This window comes from Oncorhynchus keta, chromosome 35 (genome assembly GCF_023373465.1).
Source record: "Oncorhynchus keta strain PuntledgeMale-10-30-2019 chromosome 35, Oket_V2, whole genome shotgun sequence".
Lineage (NCBI taxonomy): Eukaryota > Metazoa > Chordata > Actinopteri > Salmoniformes > Salmonidae > Oncorhynchus > Oncorhynchus keta.
In genome coordinates this window covers 13,204,591-13,223,862 of record NC_068455.1, presented here as the reverse complement: position 1 = coordinate 13,223,862, position 19,272 = coordinate 13,204,591, and the positions used below count along the sequence as shown (strand labels likewise).

Here is a 19,272-nt window from a genome sequence, read left to right as displayed (position 1 = left end):
AGCCCTCTCAGACCTCTCCCTCACAGCCACAGTCCTCTTCCTCATAGCAACAGTCCTCTCCCCCACAGACCTCTCCCTCACAGCCACAGTCCTCTTCCTCATAGCAACAGCCCTCTCCCCCACAGACCTCTCCCTCACAGCCACAGTCCTCTTCCTCATAGCAACAGTCCTCTCCCCCACAGACCTCTCCCTCACAGCCACAGTCCTCTTCCTCACAGCCCTCTCCCCCACAGACCTCTCCCTCACAGCCACAGTCCTCTTCCTCACAGCCCTCTCCCCCACAGACCTCTCCCTCACAGCCACAGTCCTCTTCCTCATAGCAACAGTCCTCATAGGTCACAGCAGTCCTACTGATATCCTGTTGTTTAAATGTATTGTGCACACATCTTCTAACCACATAGTGAGAAAATGGGAGGAAAATGTACTCACTAGATACGTTATAGCTTAGTATGTTACAGTAGATACATAATAGCTTATATGTTATTCTAGATAATTAAGATTAAACACATAGCGTAAATGGTTTTAGTAATTGTTCAATCACTTTCAACATTTTTGGCTGTTTTCTGTGTATCTAAAAGAGTGAAGAAGAAAACAAAGAAGTTAGTGAAGAAGTTCAAAGCTCCGTCATCCCCACCACCAGCCACATCCTCTGACCCTGATGTCCCAGAATCATCATCTACCAAGAGGAAAGCCAAGGCTGCAGACAGCAAACCACTGACCCCCAGTCCCAGGAGAGGACAGTCCAATAGTGCCTTCGAGCCTGATACCTAGATGGATCTCTGGTTAAGACTACACTAACAGTAAAGAGTTTAACGCTAAATTCCTCTTTGAACAGAAGATAACAAGTATGTTTATAAGGAAACTATCCTGTAAAGCTTAAACGTATTGCTTTTTTCACTATGTTTTAAATGATGTCTGTATACAGTGCCCTCGGAAAAGTATTCAGACCCCTTGACTTTTTGCACATTTTGTTATTTTACAGCCTTATTCTAAAATGTATTAAATTGTTTATTTCCCCTCATGAATCTACACGCGATACCCCATAATGACAAAGCAAAAACTGATTTTTTTTTGTTTGCTAATTTATAAAAAATAATCAACTGAAATATCACATTTACATAAGTATTCAGACTCTTTACTCAATACTTTCTTGATGCACCTTTGGCAGTGATTATATCCTCCAGTCTTCTTGGGTGTGATGCTATAAGCTTAGCACACCTGTATCTGGTGTGTTTCTCCTATTCTTCCCTGCAGATCCTCTCAAGCTCTGTCAGGATGGATGGGGAGCGTTGCTGCACAGCTATTTTCAGGTCTCTCCAGAAATGTTCGACCGGGTTCAAGTCTGAGCTCTGGCATGGCCACTCAAGGACATTCAGAGACTTGTCCCGGAGTCACTCCTGCATTGTCTTGGCTGTGTGCTTAGGGATGTTGTCCTGTTGGAAGGTGAACCAGGACAAGTCTCTCTATGGCAAGACATTTCCAAGTCTTTGAAAGCCAATTTAAGACAAAACTGTAACTAGGTCACTCAGTAACATTCAATGTCGTCTTGGTAAGCAACTCCAGTGTATATTTGGCGTTGTGTTTTAGGTTATTGTCCTGCTGGAAGGTCAATTTGGCACCCAGTGCCTGTTGAAAAGCAGACTAGACCTGTTTTAAAGTCACCATTGGCCTCATGGTGAAATCCCTGAGCAGTTTCCTTCCTCTTTGTAGTGACTGGGTGTATTGATTTAATTTGTTTACATTTTATTTGACTAGGCAAGTTAGTTAATTAAGAACACATTCTTATTTACAATGACAGCCTAGGAACAGTGAACCCACTGTTCCTAGGCTGTCATTGTAAATAAGAATTTGTTCAATGGCCTTGTCAGCTCAAGGATTCAAACGAGCAACGTTTCAGTTACTGGCCCAACGCTCTAACCACTAGGCTACCTGCCGCCCCCCACTTTGAATACACGATCAAAAGTGTAATTAATAACTTCCCCATGATCAAAGGAATATATTTTTACCCATCTACCAATAAGTGCCAAAACTTCCCAAAATAATGCTTGTTTTACCCCCATTGTTTGTAAACAATGCAATCGTAAACAAACATTGTATATGGATGATCAGTCCTTGCATCCATAGATCTGTATGAATTTGAGTGTTTACATTTATCCAGGCACATCCATCAGCGTTTTACCAAAACAGAGGTGGGGTGCCGCATTGTTTTTGTTTCAATAAAGGACTTTTTGTTACAGAGCTTAAGGATCCGCCCCTTTTTTCAAATTTTCACCTAAAATGACATACCCAAATCTAACTGCCTTTAACTTAGGCCCTGAAGCAAGGATACGCATATTCTTGGTACCATTTGAAAGGAATGTCGGAGAATATAACACAATATATCTGGAAAAAATAAAGAAAAAACCAACCATTCTTTTGTATTTTTTTTGGACCATCTTTGAAATGCAAGAGAAAGGCCATCATGTATTATTCCAGCCCAGCTGCAATATAGAATTTGGCCACTAGATGGCAGCAGTCTATGTGCAACGTTTTAAACTGATCCAATGAACCACTGCATTTCTGTTCAAAATGTTGTATGAAGACTGCCCAAATGTGCCTAATTTGTTTATTAATAAATGTTCATGTTCAAAACTGTGCACTCTCCTCAAACAATAGCATGGTATTCTTCCACTGTAATAACTACTGTAAATTGGACAGTGCAGTTAGATTAACAATAATTCAAGATTTCTGCCAATATAAGATATGTCTTTGTCCTGGAAAATGTTCTTGTTACTTACAACCTCATGCTAATCGCATTAGCCTACATTCAACCTTCCCGTTGATGGGAAACCGATCCGGAAGAAGATTTATAATAGCTTAAACGGTTCAAATATACTAGAGTCAAATTGAACATGCCGGGTTAAGCAAGCCGGTGTTAAGAAGTGCGGATATCCTTGTCCCATTGCACTCTAGTGACTTATTGTGGCTGACCGGGCGCATGCACGCTGACTTCGGTCGCCAGTTGTACGGTGTTTCCTCCGACACCGTACAACTGCAGCTGTCTTCCGGGTTAAGCGAGCAGCGTATCAAGAATCAGTGCGACTTGGAAGGGTCATGTTTCGGAGGACGCATGGCTCTCAACCTTCGCCTCTTGTGCCGTCTGGGCACGTTGGCTCCTCTGTGGCCGACCTGAGTAAGATATGTAAGAGTGTTAACCCTTGCAAGGTCGCCGGCCCAGATGGTATCCATAGCAGTGTCCTCAGAGCATGTGCAGACCAGCTGGCTGGAGTGATTACTGACATATTCAATCTAATAATTATACTTTAACTAGGCAAGTCATCTAAGAACAAATTCTAATTTACAAAGACGTCCTACACCGGCCAAACCCGGATGACGCTGGGCCAATTGTACACCGCCCTGTGGGACGCCCAATCACAGCTGGTTGTGATACAGCCTGGAATCAAACCAGGGTGTCTGTAGTGACACCTCTAGCACTGCGCTGCAATGCCTTAGACTGTTGTGCCACTCAGGTGCCTACACTAGGACACCTACAGCACCCGATGTCACAGGAAGGCCAAAAAGATCATTAAGGACAACAACCACCTTCGCCACTGCCTGTTCACCCCGCTATAATCCAGAAGACGAGGTCAGTGCAGGTGAATCAAAGCTGGGACAGAGAGACTATCAGACTGTTAAATAGCCATCACTAGGCGGCTTCCATCCGGTTACACAACACTGCTGGCACCATCCCTACGATGAAGCATGGTGGTGGCAGCAATCATGCTGTGGGGATGTTTTTCAGCAGCAGGGACTGTTAGGCTAGTCAGGATTGAGGGAAAGATTAATGGAGCAAAGAGATCCTTGATGAAAACCTGCTCCAGGCCCCTCAGGACCTCAGACTGGGGTGAAGGTTCACCTTCCAACAGGACAATGATCCTAAACACACAGCCAAAACAATGCAGGAGTGGCTTCGGGACAAGTCTCTGAATGTCCTTGAGTGGCCCAGCCAGAGCCCGGACATGAACCGGATCGAACAACTCTGGAGAGACCTGAAAACAGCTGTGCAGCGATGCTCCCCATCCAGCCCGACAGAGCTTGACAGGATCTGCAGAGAAGAATGGGAGAAATTCCTCAAATACAGGTGTTGTTCCAAGCTTGTAGCATCATACCCAAGAAGACACTAGGGTGTAATCGTTGCCAAAGGTTCTTCAACAAAGTGCTGAGTAAAGCTTCTGAATACTTATGTAAATGTTATTTCAGTTTTGTATTTTTAATATATTTGCAAAAATGTAGAAAATTCTGTTTCATTATGGGGTATTGATGAGGGGAAAAACAATTGAATTAATTTTAGAGTAAAGCTGTAACATAAAATGTGGAAGGGGTCTGAATGCACTGTAGATGGCATAATTTCATTGATCCATGTACTCTATAGTCTGTCCACAATACTAATTCAAAAGGTACACCATATTTAAATAGAAGGCTTAAGATAAATGTACTGAAAACCCTTTTGAATGTAAATTCCACCAAAAATCTGTTGGCCAGCAAGTGGGAAGTTTTTCAGCAGTTGATTTGCATTTATTCAGCACACTCAAGGGAACCACTCCTGCAAAGCCTTTTACCATCTTCATGAAGTGAGCCTGAATATCAACTACTGAGAAGTGGATTTGAAGGGCTTAATATCGGAAATCGGGACCTTTATGAATGATTACATTTGTGCATTAGAAATAAAAAATATTGAATTCAAAATTATAGAATACAAAATTATTAAATACAATTTGTTGGCACTGAAATCACTCCATACATGGAGTTCTGACCCCACTGTTCAGACATCATCCATGACGTAGAGATTGGAGAATGGGGCATTTACATAGTACTGCATTTCAGTATCGGTACATATTTACATAACAGATACTGTGTGTATATACACCCTTTGAGTTGTCAAGTAAACATTCTTTTGTGAAACATTCTCTTCCGAAAGAAATGGTATTTGGAAATAGTTGGCATGTAACTACAACTGAGAAGTAACTCAGACTGTAAAAGGACTAGGCTTACATTAGTTACATATATTCAAATATTAGTGTCCTTGAATGAACTGCATTTTATATCACTTAATAAATGGACATAAAATACTTGCTTGATTGGTCCATTTGAAAAATATATATATATATATTATTGCCGTCACTGATATGGTCATTGGTCAATCTACATAGCCATAAAGGAGGTTAACTATTCAGACAATAACCCATGTCAGGTGCTATGAGGATTGGAGAATGAGGGGTATTTACATAGTACTGGATTTCAATCGGTGCATATTTAACATGGCCAACTGATATGTATAAATGCCATTTGATTATCGTCAAGTAAACATTCTTTTGTGAAACATTCCTGTTCCGAAGTACATGGTGTTTTAAAATTGCTTTTAACAAACTAATTCAAAAAGTTCCAAAGCTTTACCACGGCTTGTTGAGGTCCTTGACAGTTCAAGTAATTATATACACAGGTCTTATATGGTATTGGCATAATGCAAACTGAACTGCTTCTGTTATGATTGCTAATGCTATGACAACAAATGATAACTTGTGTGGCATCATCCTCTTAGTTGTATATTTTAATACATTCCACGTTTAGCACCGATGTACATATACAGGTGTAGGATCTTAATCTGACCAGTTTCTCATAGCAGAAAATAGAAATTGTTCCTGGTAGATGATCGTTGTTCAGGTCAGAAGATGGGTAGCTTCATCGGAAGGTCTTTTCGTCTGGATTTGAGGAGACCTTCAGATCACAACAAATAAAAGCAAATTCAGGCATAAATACCAATTTCTCAAAACCTGTTACTCTTTTCAAATGGCTCTCTCAACATAAAATGTTTTACTTGTTTATGTAAAAAAACGACATCTATTATGGAATCATTACCTTTCTTGTCGTGTTCTTTGACAGAGAAAATATACACCAAGAAAAAAAGCCTGAGGAGAAGAGGAAACAGTCATATTCAGGCAGCACATTGAAAAATAAAATTCATTATTTTTTATCCATGTGACCGCAATCTTACTGACTAGCAGAAATGTGTTGATGTCCACGTGAGCAATTTAGCAAAGACATTTGAGTTCCCCATTTCTAGGGGTCAGGAGACCGCAGTCAGGAGTGTCGAGGCAGGACTGACAGTATTGAAGTGAGCCTAATGGGATTCATAAATGTCCAATCTGCCCTTCTGAACTGCCTCACCTATTCATCTGAAGCTGTGGGAGACCATGGTCCAAGAACTGCCAGAACCAAATGTCTGCTTTATTTGTTTTTTAAAGTGTCTGAGATTATTGTTGTAATGAAAAGCACTATATAAAATAAATTTATTATTATAATACATACAGCTAGAAAGGCCAGGCCTCCTTGAACAGAAGCAGCCCACTCAAAGCTCAGCTGTTGTGTGATGAAGCCACCGAGCGTTGGACCACAAAACATCCTGAACAAATAAAACACACCTTTGTTAAGAATTCATATCTCCGAACTCCAACTCTCAACTTGTGCCTCAGAGACTTAATATAACAAAGACTGCGAGTACACACCCAAAGGACCACACTGCTCCAAACAATCCAGACACCAGTCCCAGAGTGCTCAGCCCCTCCTCAAATCCATTTTCACTGCCATTGGAAAATTAGCAATATTATTTTGGATTCTGTACCTCGTGCATGATGATGATGATATGTTTTTCTAAGAGAAAATGGACATTGTAAATAGAGTATATTTGTATATGTGCGCAAGTGCCATGGTGTATGTAAATGGTCAACTCACTATGCACAGTCGAGTATTTCAGGGAAGGTAGGGATGGCAGTCATGCTAAGAGAGAATCCTATGATACCCAGCATGAAAACCACCAGCCACAGCTGACTAGAGACAAAAAAAAGTATCATTCTTGTCTCATATTGGCTTCTTGTTAGTAGTAATAGTAGTAAACAAGTAGTACATTTCACACTGATAATAACAGATGCTGACCTCTTTATCTGCAGAATGGGGACAGGACCTAAGAACCAGAAGCCAGTTGCTGTTAACAAGCCTCCTAGCACCATGAACCACGGCCTCGTGGACTGCAAACACAACCAGAAGGTAAAATCACAGTATTGTATATGTATAATAGATAAGTTGTGACTACAATACACCACGATATTGGTTGGTGTTGAATATAGTATATTATACAACGGGTGGGTCTAATCCTGAATGGTGATTGGTTAAAACCACAGTCCAGCCAGTGTCTATTCCACAAGTTACCACCGGCTAAATATATTATGTTAAAATGCCTATTTACCCTGTTCCATCTGACTGTGCAATCCACTGTCTCATCAGCCCAGCCAGGCAATTTATAGACTTGATCTCAACTATAAAAAGCATCTAGACATTATCTCACATTTTTTTTAGACTAACTTTTAGTTTAACAGGAGATTTGTATAAACCTTGCGGTCTGTCTCTCGAACATTGTTTCAATATTCAAATTTGATCTCCAGCTGTCCCATAGTAATGAACGTGTCGGGACGAGACAGACAGGCAGGCAGGGTTTCTCAGCCAGTCTAAATGAATCAGCTGGCCTAATATTTTTGGATATAAATAAAGAAATGTCAATTGAAAAAAAGGTCAAACCAAATGAAGTGCAGCTAGTTTGCAGTCTTTCTAGCTTCAGTTTGAAGTGATTGTGTTAGCTGTGTTGTTGGCTAGCTCCTCTGAACAACAGTGTCCTGACGAGAGAGCACATTTTCTAAGCCAGGCGAAATCGCACATCATTAGGTCATTATTATGGATGTATCCAAATAAATGTCACTAGAAAACCGCTTAAATGCAAATGCAGCTACTTTGCTGTTATTCTGACTGCAGTGTTTGACGTGACTAAGTTAGCCGTAGTTGGCTAGCTAGCAAGCAAGGGATAAGAACGTTGCCAGCCAGTATGGCAATGGAACATTTAGAATCAACGTTCTGTCCATAGATACAGAACGAAAAGACTGAACGACTGGCTCGGTTCTCTGGCAACCGAACCGATAGAACGAATGACCAGCCACCTTGGGTAGCAACCCTAGATTTGTGTGGGGACTATATCTTGTGGAAGGATGAAATAGTATGAATAAATTCATCAAAATAACATTTAATGAAAATATGTCAATCATTATTTGAATATGCTGGTAACCAGTTGAATAAAAGTGATAATGCCAAGTCGGTGTTGAGGATTTGTTGGCACGGTTTCCCGGTACTGGACTCCTCAGGCCAAACAACACCTGTGCCAATATATCCTCGGGCCAAACAACACCTGTGCCAATATATCCTCAGGCCAAACAACACCTGTGCCAATATATCCTCGGGCCAAACAACACCTGTGCCAATATATCCTCCAAACACCGTCTTCTCGGGCCAAACAACACCTGCGCCAATATATCCTCGGGCCAAACAACACCTGTGCCAATATATCCTCAGGCCAAACAACACCTGTGCCAATATATCCTCAGGCCAAACAACACCTGTGCCAATATATCCTCAGGCCAAACAACACCTGTGCCAATATATCCTCAGGCCAAACAACACCTGTGCCAATATATCCTCGGGCCAAACAACACCTGTGCCAATATATCCTCCAAACACCGGCTTCTCGGGCCAAACAACACCTGCGCCAATATATCCTCCAAACACCGGCTTCTCGGGCCAAACAACACCTGCGCCAATATATCCTCCAAACACCGGCTTCTCGGGCCAAACAACACCTGCGCCAATATATCCTCCAAACACCGGCTTCTCGGGCCAAACACCTGCGCCAATATATCCTCCAAACACCGGCTTCTCTGGCCAAACAACACCTGCGCCAATATATCCTCCAAACACCGGCTTCTCTGGCCAAACAACACCTGCGCCAATATATCCTCCAAACACCGGCTTCTCTGGCCAAACAACACCTGTGCCAATATATCCTCCAAACACCGGCTTCTCGGGCCAAACAACACCTGTGCCAATATATCCTCCAAACACCGGCTTCTCGGGCCAAACAACACCTGCGCCAATATATCCTCCAAACACCGGCTTCTCGGGCCAAACAACACCTGTGCCAATATATCCTCCAAACACCGGCTTCTCGGGCCAAACAACACCTGCGCCAATATATCCTCCAAACACCGGCTTCTCGGGCCAAACAACACCTGCGCCAATATATCCTCCAAACACCGGCTTCTCGGGCCAAACAACACCTGTGCCAATATATCCTCCAAACACCGGCTTCTTGGGCATGATCACTTAAGTGTAGTCTAGTATTGGGGTTTATAGTCAAGTAGTGTATATTGTTGTATTGTATTGTAGTATTGTAGAGCGTTTCATATTATAGTATTGTATAGTGCATAGTCTGTTGTATAGTGTAGTGGTGTATAGTATAGTACAGTCTTGCTGTACTGTTTTATAGTGTTGCATAGTGTAGCATAGTATTGTATATTACCACTGATTATTATTATTATTTGACCCTGCTGGGCATCTATGAACATCTTGGCCATGTTCTGTTATAATCTCCACCTGGCACAGACAGAAGAGGACTGGCCACCCCTCATAGCCTGGTTCCTCTCTAGGTTTCTTCCTAGGTTCTGGCCTTTCTAGTGAATTTTTCCTAGCCACCGTGCTTCTACACCTGCATTGCTTGCTGTTTGGGGTTTTAGGCTGGGTTTCTGTACAGCACTTTGAGATGTCAGCTGATGTAAGAAGGGCTATATAAATACATTTGATTTTGATTTGATTTGAAACTGACTAATTAGCCAGGGGAGTTCATCTCACTGAAACTGACCAATTAGCCAGGGGAGTTCATCTCACTGAAACTGACCAATTAGCCAGGCGAGTTCATCTCACTGAAACTGACCAATTAGCCAGGCGAGTTCATCTCACTGAAACTGACCAATTAGCCAGGCGAGTTCATCTCACTGAAATTGACCAATTAGCTAGTGGAGTTCATCTCACTGAAACTGACCAATTAGCTAGTGGAGTTCATCTTACTGAAACTGACCAATTAGCCAGAGGGGCCTCCCGGGTGGCGCAGTGGTCTAAGGCTGTGCCACCAGAGATTCTGGGTTCGAGCCCAGGCTCTGTCGCAGCCGGCCGCGATTTGTATAGTATAATGTTGAAAAGTGTAAATCAAATCAAATGTTATTTGTGACATGTGCTGAAAACAGGAATGCTTACTTACAAGCCCTTAACCAACAATGTAGTGTATTTTTGGTATATTATAGTATTGTATGGTGTAGTGTTGGGTTAACTGTACTCACAGGAAACCTGTCACTGACGATACCAAGCAGAGGTGAGGCTAGACAGTAAGGCAACGACAGACCAAGCAAGAGAAGACCCACATAGCCTGGAGACAGGTTAAACTGCATGGAGAATCAAAAACATTAAGTTACCGAGGTCCATCCTACTGGACATAATCGTATTTTCAAACGTGACAAATACATTCTCAAATATGAGGTTTTCAAGTATACCAGGGTTGGGGTAAATTCTATTTCAGTTCAGTCAATTTAGGAAGTAAACAAATGGAATTCACCTCAACCCTTGCGTATTGCTTTGCTTTACCTTATCAATGGCATATATGGACAAGGCCGCATCTAGAAAGCCGAGTCCAGAACTCAGGGTGAATATGACAAAGCATATGAGGACTATCTTCAGACGCGTGAACAGCCTGAAGAAGGAGTCCTTGCTAGGATCAGCATCTGAACAGAGAAACAAGCAGAATAATATAATAACAAGAAATATCATCACAGGAATCATTTCATAATAACAAAGAGAAAATATTTGGTCTCAACACGCATCTTTTACACTCAGATATCTTAAACATTTAAGTAAAACTTTACACAATACTTTTCCTTAAAAGTGGGGGACATAGCTGTCTATAATGTATTTCTAAATACCTAATTATTAGTTAAAAGTTCATAAACCATAAATAAACAGTTACCAAAGCTTGGTAAGATGTACATGTTGAAGGGGACCATGACAAATAGGAAGCATCCCAGAGCCATGAAAGGAACTTCGTATCCAAACGACTGGTAGAGCCATCCACCTATTGGTGGTCCCAGTATAAGACCCAGCCCTGTAAAGATCTCCAGACTACCCTAAGAAGACAAACACAACACAATATTCAACTAAGTAAATGTGCACATTCAGTTTTATCTCGTACCCACGGGCTTATATTTACAAAGTAGAAGGATCTGCCTTAACATAGTTTGTTTGGGTTCCAAATAGTTCCAAATAGAATAGAACCATCATCATATTATTATTACCAAATAGAATAGAATCATCATCATATTATTATTATGACCAAATAGAATAGAATCATCATCATATTATTATGACCAAATTGAATAGAACCATCATCATATTATTATGACCAAATAGAATAGAACCATCATCATATTATTATGACCAAATAGAGGAACTAATTACAATGCTAAGGATGCTTTCAGACAGACTCTTGGGATACAAAACATTTTAACCTCAACCATAATGCCTTCTTGTTTGAACATGATGTTTAATTCCACCATATAAACATACAGACTCTTAAACAAGGGTTGGCTGACTAAACTCACCAGAACAGTTGCTATATTGTTTGGGAAAACTTTTGTTGAAACTGCGAAAGAAGAGGTCATTGCAGCACTGAAGCCCACAGCGTCAACAGACCTTATGATAAAGCACAGGATAATAAAAGTAGGTCCGTCAGGAACTTTGTCGAGTAAGCTGTAAAACAAGAACAGGAAAATAATTAGATTAAAATATGTATTGGTCCATGTTGAGTAAAAATTGTAGGAGGGCAGTTCATTTTTTTATTTTTTTTTATGTAAGTGTTCTCATGAGCACTTCCACAACTGGAATCTGTTGATGGATAACTAACTTATTTGTTGAAGTAGTCATCTGCCATTAAATCACAATGGACAGTATGAGATGCTTGCAGAACACTATCAAATCTCACTCACCCAAAGAGAATGGTGCACACTGATGACACAAATAAGCCTGAAATTAGCATGAACTTTGCCCCGATCTGAACAATCTGAAAGGAGAGATAAGCACGTGTTGTGTGGGTGAAAAGTCATATTGCAAGCAGAGTAGTCTGATTGACTAAATGTAGGATGCATCCCAAATGCCACCCTGTTCCCTATGAAGTGCATTACTTTTGACCAGAGCTCTATGGTACCTAATCAGAAGTACACAGGGAACAGGGTGAAAGTATTCACAACCCTTGACTTATTCCACATTTTGTGTTACAGCCAGAATTTAAAATGGATTAAAATGGAGAATGTGTCTCACTGGCCTAAACACAATACCCCATAACGTCAAAGTGGAAATTGACAAATTATTTTAAAATGAAAAGCTGAAATGTCTTGAGTCAATAAGTATTCAACCCCTTTGTTATCGCAAACCTAAATAAGTTCAGCAGAAAGAAATGTGCGCAATAAGTGTTTAACATGAAGTCCCGCAGTCGAGCAGGGAATTCAAAAAGATTCAACCACAAAGATCAGGGAGGTTTTCTAATGCCTAGCAAAGATGGGCACCTATTGGTATTTGAGCATGGTGAAGTTGTTGGTTTGTATATTACCCCCTTTTTTCATGATATCCAATGGCGATTTTGTCTCATCGTTGCATCGTCGCGTCCCTTGAAACATGACGCGCCAAACAGCGTTTCTTAACACCCGCCCGTTTAACCTGGAACCCAGCCGTACCAATGTGAGCTTGATGAGCCAAGTAAAACCCCCCCGGCTAAACCCTCCCCTAACCCAGATGAAGCTGGGCCAATTGTGCGCCGCCCTATGGGACTCCCGGTCACAGCTTGGGATCAAACCCGGGTCTGTAGTGACACCTCAAGCACTGATGCAGTGCCTAAGACCGCTGCACCACTCAGGAGGCCATGGTGAAATTAATAATTACACTTTGGATGGTGTATCAATACACCCAGTTACTACAAACATACAGGCGTCCTTCCTCACTCAGTTGCCAGAGAGAAAGGAAACCGCCCAGGGGTTTCACCATGAGGCCAATGGTGACTTTAAAACAGTTACAGAGTTGAATGACTATTATAAGAGAAAAGGATGGGTCAACATTGTAATTACTCCACAATAGTAACCTAAATGACAGAGTGAAAAGAATGAAGCCTGTGCAAAAACAAAAATATTCCAAAACATGCAACCTGATAGCAATATGGCACTAAAGTAAAACTGCAAAAATCCTTTGAATAAAGTCTTATGTTTGGGGCAAATATTTTTTTTAAAATATTAATATTTTTAAAATGGTGATTTATCAGGGGTGCTGGGAGGAAAATTCTTCTTTCATCTGGACAATAACCTAAAACCCAAAACCAAATATACACTGGAGTTACTTACCAAGATCACATTGAATGTTCCTTGTGTGGCCTAGTTACCGTTTAGACTTAAATCAACTTGAAAATATATGGTAAGACGTGAAAATGGCTGTTTAACAACAACCAACTTGACAGAGCTTGAAGAATTAATAAAATGAACAATTTGCAAATATTGTACAATCCAGGTGCACAAAGCTCTTATTAGAGACTTACTCAGAAGGCCTCACAGTTGTAATCACTGCTAACGGTGACTAACATGTATTGACACAGGGGTGTGAATACTTATTTAAATTAGATTTATGCTAACATTTCTAAAAAACAAATTTTCACATTGTAATTATGGGTATTGTGTGTAGATGGGTGAGAGTAAAACATATTTAATTCAGGCTGTAACAACGTGGAAGAAATCAGGAGGTATGAATACTTTCTGAAGGCCCTGTAGCCTAGTTATTCCAAATACTTACATATTTACCCAGTACTAAGGAGCCCATCAGATTACACAGAGCATAGCAGCCAAATATAAGGCCAATGACAGTCTGACTGGCTCCTTTTTTCACAGCCTGTATAGAGACAATATACATACAGTAAAGCTCCTGTATCTATCAATAAATTACAATATCAAACATACAGATACTGCAAAACACCAAAAAAGCTTCAGTTATGATTGTGTACAAGATGTTGTTTTCCTTTTGGAAAGAGAAGGCATGTGCTTCACAAAATACTTTGGAAAACAGTCACAACAGTTGACTTTATAACAGTCTTGACTCGGTGTTTGTTTAGGTCAGCAACATTCACGCATCTTTCCCAAAAGCATAAAGATAATCTTTAGCAATTAAATCAACCATCATCCTAAAAGTGCAAATCCACCAATTGTCAACCTCATATTCATTATCTCCAGTCTACATATGTGAAAACAGCACATTTCTATGATCTGTGGTCAAAAAGATAAAGGTCCTAAAAAAAACAACTTCTGTGACGTCACAGGGTAGGATACATGTTTGTTTTTTTAAACAGTACAAAAATAAAAATAAAAGATTTTCAAAATCTGCAATGAGCTTCTAGCCAGAAGGTGGGTATTAAGATACTCTTTGAAGAGGTAGGATTTCAGATATTTTTGGAAAAGATGAGCAGGGACTCTTGCTGGCCTAGCATCAGGGGGAAGCTCATTCCACCATTGGGGTGCCAGGACAGAAAAGAGCTTTGACTGGGCTGAGTGAGAGTTGACCTCCCATAGGGTTGGGAGTACCAAGAGACCAGAGGTGACAGAACAGAGAGCTCAGGTTGGAGTGTAGGATTTGAGCATAGCCTGAAGGTACAGTGCCTTGCAAAAGTATTCGGCCCCCTTGAACTTTGCAAACTTTTGCCACATTTCAGGCTTCAAACATAAAGATATAAAACTGTATTTTTTTGTGAAGAATCAACAACAAGTGGGACACAATCATGAAGTGGAATGACATTTATTGGATATTTCAAATTTTTTAAACAAATCAAAAACTGAAAAATTGGGTGTGCAAAATGATTCAGCCCCTTTACTTTCAGTGCAGCAAACTCTCCAGAAGTTCAGTGAGGATCTCTGAATGATCCAATGTTGACCTAAATGACTAATGATGATAAATACAATGCACCTGCATTGTGATAGTCTCAGAGGTCCGTTAAAAGCGCAGAGAGCATCTTGAAGAACAAGGAACACACCAGGCAGGTCCGAGATACTGTTGTGAAGAAGTTTAAAGCCGGATTTGGATACAAAAAGATTTCCCAAGATTTCAACATCCCAAGGAGCACTGTGCAAGCGATAATATTGAAATGGAAGGAGTGTCAGACCACTGCAAATCTACCAAGACCTGGCCGTCCCTCTAAACTTTCAGCTCATACAAGGAGAAGACTGATCAGAGATGCAGCCAAGAGGCCCATGATCACTCTGGACTGAACAGCTGAGGTGGGAGACTCTGTCCATAGGACAACAAGCAGTCGTATATTGCACAAATCTGGCCTTTATGGAAGAGTGGCAAGAAGAAAGCCATTTCTTAAAGATATCCATAAAAAGTGTTGTTTAAAGTTTGCCACAAGCCATCTGGGAGACACACCAAACATGTGAAAGAAGGTGCTCTGGTCAGATGAAACCAAAATTGAACTTTTTGGCATCAATGCAAAACGTTATGTTTGGCGTAAAAGCAACACAGCTCATCACCCTGAACACACCATCCCCACTGTCAAACATGGTGGTGGCAGCATCATGGTTTGGGCCTGCTTTTCTTCAGCAGGGACAGGGAAGATGGTTAAAATTGATGGGAAGATGGATGGAGCCAAATACAGGACCATTCTGGAAGAAAACCTGATGGAGTCTGCAAAAGACCTGAGACTGGGACGGAGATTTGTCTTCCAACAAGACAATGATCCAAAACATAAAGCAAAATCTACAATGGAATGGTTCAAAAATAAACATATCCAGGTGTTAGAATGGCCAAGGCAAAGTCCAGACCTGAATCCAATCGAGAATCTGTGGAAAGAACTGAAAAACTGCTGTTCACAAATGCTCTCCATCCAACCTCACTGAGCTCCAGCTGTTTTGCAAGGAGGAATGGGAAAAAATCTCAGTCTCTCGATGTACAAAACTGATAGACATACCCCAAGCGACTTACAGCTGTAATCGCAGCAAAAGGTGGCGCTACAAAGTATTAACTGAAGGGGGCTGAATAATTTTGCACACCCAATTTTTCAGTTTTTGATTTGTTAAAAAAGTTTGAAATATCCAATAAATGTCGTTCCACTTCATGATTGTGTCCCACTTGTTGTTGATTCTTCACAAAAAAATAGTTTTATATCTTTATGTTTGAAGCCTGAAATGTGGTAAAAGGTCGCAAAGTTCAAGGGGGCCGAATACTTTCGTAAGGCACTGTAGTTCCTCTTGCTACTCCATAGGCAAACACCATAGTCTTGTAGTGGCTACGAACTTCGACTGGAAGCCAGTGGAGTGTGCGGAGGAGTGGGGTGACTTAGGAAGATTGAACACCAGGCGGGCTGCAGCGTTATGGATAAATGCAGGGGTTTGATGGCACAAGCAGGGAACCCAGCCAACCGAGAGCTACAGTAGTCCAGACAGGAGAAATACCAGGAATAGGGTTGGAGAGCCCTGTTGTAGAGCATGAACCTGCAGAAGCGGGTTTCTGCTTTGATGTTTGCATGAGTTGATGTGTGACTGAGTTTCTGTTGTATGCTTTGGGGGTTTTCTCGTGTCCAACACATTATACAAATACAACCACTTGTCAGTCATGACATCTAGTCTGAACTGGTATCTTACATCCAACCAATACAATTAAGTGTACTTTACTATGGGACTGCAAAACCATTAGGGGTTTTAGGAGGGATTGTGAAAGACACTCATGGGGGTGTCCACTGCAAGTTGACTAGCAACAACAACTGGAACCTAAGACACCCACTATTAACACTTACTAAATTTGCTCAAGAAGAGGCAAACAAAAGAAAAACCCCACACCAAATGTGAAGATAGGAAGCAAACCAAAAAAGTGGCACAAAATGAAATCAAATAGGGAGCGCCAACTAAAGGTATTGACCCTCCACATCTCTCAAGACAACTGATGATCGTGGACTTCAGGAAACAGCAGAGGGAGCACCCCCCTATCCACATCAACAGGACAGTAGTGGAGAAGGTGGAACGTTGTACGTTCCCTCAGCGTACATGTCACTGACAAACAAATGGTCCACCCACACAGACAGTGTGAAGGCCTCTCCAAACTCAGGAGGGTGAAGAAATGTGGCTTGTCACCTAAAACCCTCACAAACTTTTACAGATGCACAATTGAGAGCATCCTGTTGGGCTGTATCACCGCCTGGTACGGCAACTGTATCACCCACAACCCCAGTGCTCTCCAGACAGTCGTGCAGTCTGCCCAATGCATCACAGGGGGCTAACTACATGCGCTCCAAGACACCTACAGCACCTGATGTCACTGGAAGGCCAAAAAGGTGGAACTGAGAGACTGAAAACAGCTTCTATCTCAAGGCCATCAGACTGTTAAACAGCCATCACTAGTACAGAGAGCCTACTACCTACATATAGACTTGAAATCATTGGCTACTTAATTGAAAAAAAATATTGAACCTTTATTTAACTAGGCAAGTCAGTTAAGAAAAAAATTCTTATTTAAATGACAGCCTAGGACCACTGGGTTAACTGCCTTCTTCAGGGGCAGAACAACAGTTTTTACCTTGTCAGCTCGGGGATTCGATCTAGCAACCTTTACGGTTACTGGGCCAATGCTCTAACCACTAGGCTACCTGCCTCCATTAAGAAATGTAACACTAGTCAATTTATTAATGCCACTTTAATAATGTTTTCATATCTTAGATTATTGATGTCATGTGTATACTGTATTCTACACTATCTATTGCATCTTGCCTATGCTGCTCTGACATTGCTCATCCAATGAACAATTCAATTTGTTGTAGAATTGTTAGATATTGCTGCACTGTCGGGACTAGAAGCACAAGCATTTCACTACACTCGCTATAACATCTGCTAACCATGTGTTTGTGACCAATAAGATTTGATTTGACAACTGGTGCACTGGGCCAGCCACTGGTAAAAAGCACCGAGGCCAGCACAGGTGAAACAACTCCCACTAACGAGATGTCAACCAGCACAGGTGTAACACACACTGACTAACGAGGTGACACCAATCGGGCATCCTCTTTCCATCTCGCATAGGAGGTGGCTGATGCACAATAAATTGTGTGATCGCCGATATACCATGGAAGAAGACACCAATCGGTGCGCCCTACGTGCTAACGAGCTATATGCGCAAAAGTCCAAACTCAAAACTTAAATCGGGAAAAAACAAAACCTGTAACAATATTTCATAAGCAATGAGGAAGTAAAATTGTTGGTAGGCTATTGCACAATACCTCTTTGGGGAAGAATGGTCCCAGTATAGAGTAACAAATCATTGAGCTGAAGTTGACAGATGCGATTGACGTCAATGTGAGGATCTGATATCTTGTCATCCTTTGATTAGGACTACTTGTTGATTCTTCTAATGTGCTGCCATCTACAGAAATAATAAAACTCAAACAGTAAATACAATTTGGGCATTAAAAAACAAGGAATCGTTTAATTAGAACATGACATACTTGTTGTCAGAGTAAGACTGTAACAACGTTGAGGCAACCAACAAGTGCATTCCTTAACTGTAGCTAACTTCTAATATCTGTAGTGGTAGGACTTTCATTCGTTGAACTCGCCTACAAACTCTGAAGACATTTTAAAATAGACACGTGAGATGAACTGAGAAACAATGTTTTAATAGATTACATAGAAAAACGGCAATTTCATTTAATTTCACCAACCTGTTTGTTGAACTTCATCAGAATCCATATTGTCATTCATAGATTATCCTACTAATCCGGATTGCTATTCAAATCTGAAATGCCTGGTACATTAATAATGTTAGATACTGCTTCATAAAGTTAGGGAAACCAAATGTGTCACAATCTGGCCGGTTAAATTCATAAATGACTCTTCGGCGCCAGCGGACAACTCAGAAATATCGTGCCCTTGAATAAGGACTGGAGAAAGAGCACTGGATTCGCCAAAATGCGAGTCTGGAGGAGGCCTGGTGTGTATTTATTACAACTATTCTGTTGATAAACGTTTCTTAAAAGTAACGTAACGTGTAGATACCTAGCTGAATTTGTCCAATAGAAACGGTCGTTTTAGTTGCAAAACGAAACGTTTTGTAACTGTTTGGACTAATGCTTACACCCCTGACAAATCAAGAGTTGAAAGAAAAACTAACCTTTTGAGTAGGGGTGGCTTGGTGACGTTTGATAAATCCCGCCCCCTCACACACACACACACACACACACACACACACACACACACACACACACACACACACACACACACACACACACACACACACACACACACACAC

General features: G+C 41.2%; 1 protein-coding gene across 2 annotated transcripts; it reads right to left on the bottom strand.

Moving 5' to 3' along the window:
* Window positions 1-4,228: 4,228 nt before the first annotated feature.
* Window positions 4,229-19,110, bottom strand: LOC118368073 (MFS-type transporter SLC18B1-like). 2 transcript variants are annotated; one of them, XM_035751827.2, is made up of 14 exons: window positions 18,686-19,109; window positions 18,245-18,387; window positions 13,786-13,881; window positions 11,943-12,016; window positions 11,559-11,706; window positions 10,928-11,084; window positions 10,549-10,685; window positions 10,248-10,349; window positions 6,970-7,061; window positions 6,769-6,864; window positions 6,543-6,617; window positions 6,346-6,439; window positions 5,896-5,945; window positions 4,229-5,754 (listed from the first exon to the last, which is right to left on the bottom strand). In XM_035751827.2, the coding sequence occupies exons 1-14, from the start codon at window positions 18,723-18,725 to the stop codon at window positions 5,697-5,699; spliced, it is 1,362 nt and encodes a 453-aa protein (XP_035607720.1). In that variant the 5' UTR covers window positions 18,726-19,109; the 3' UTR covers window positions 4,229-5,696. The 2 variants fall into 2 exon arrangements, with proteins under 2 accessions (XP_035607720.1, XP_035607721.1); XM_035751828.2 differs by lacking the exon at window positions 13,786-13,881 and having other exon boundaries at window positions 18,686-19,110.
* Window positions 19,111-19,272: the final 162 nt, after the last annotated feature.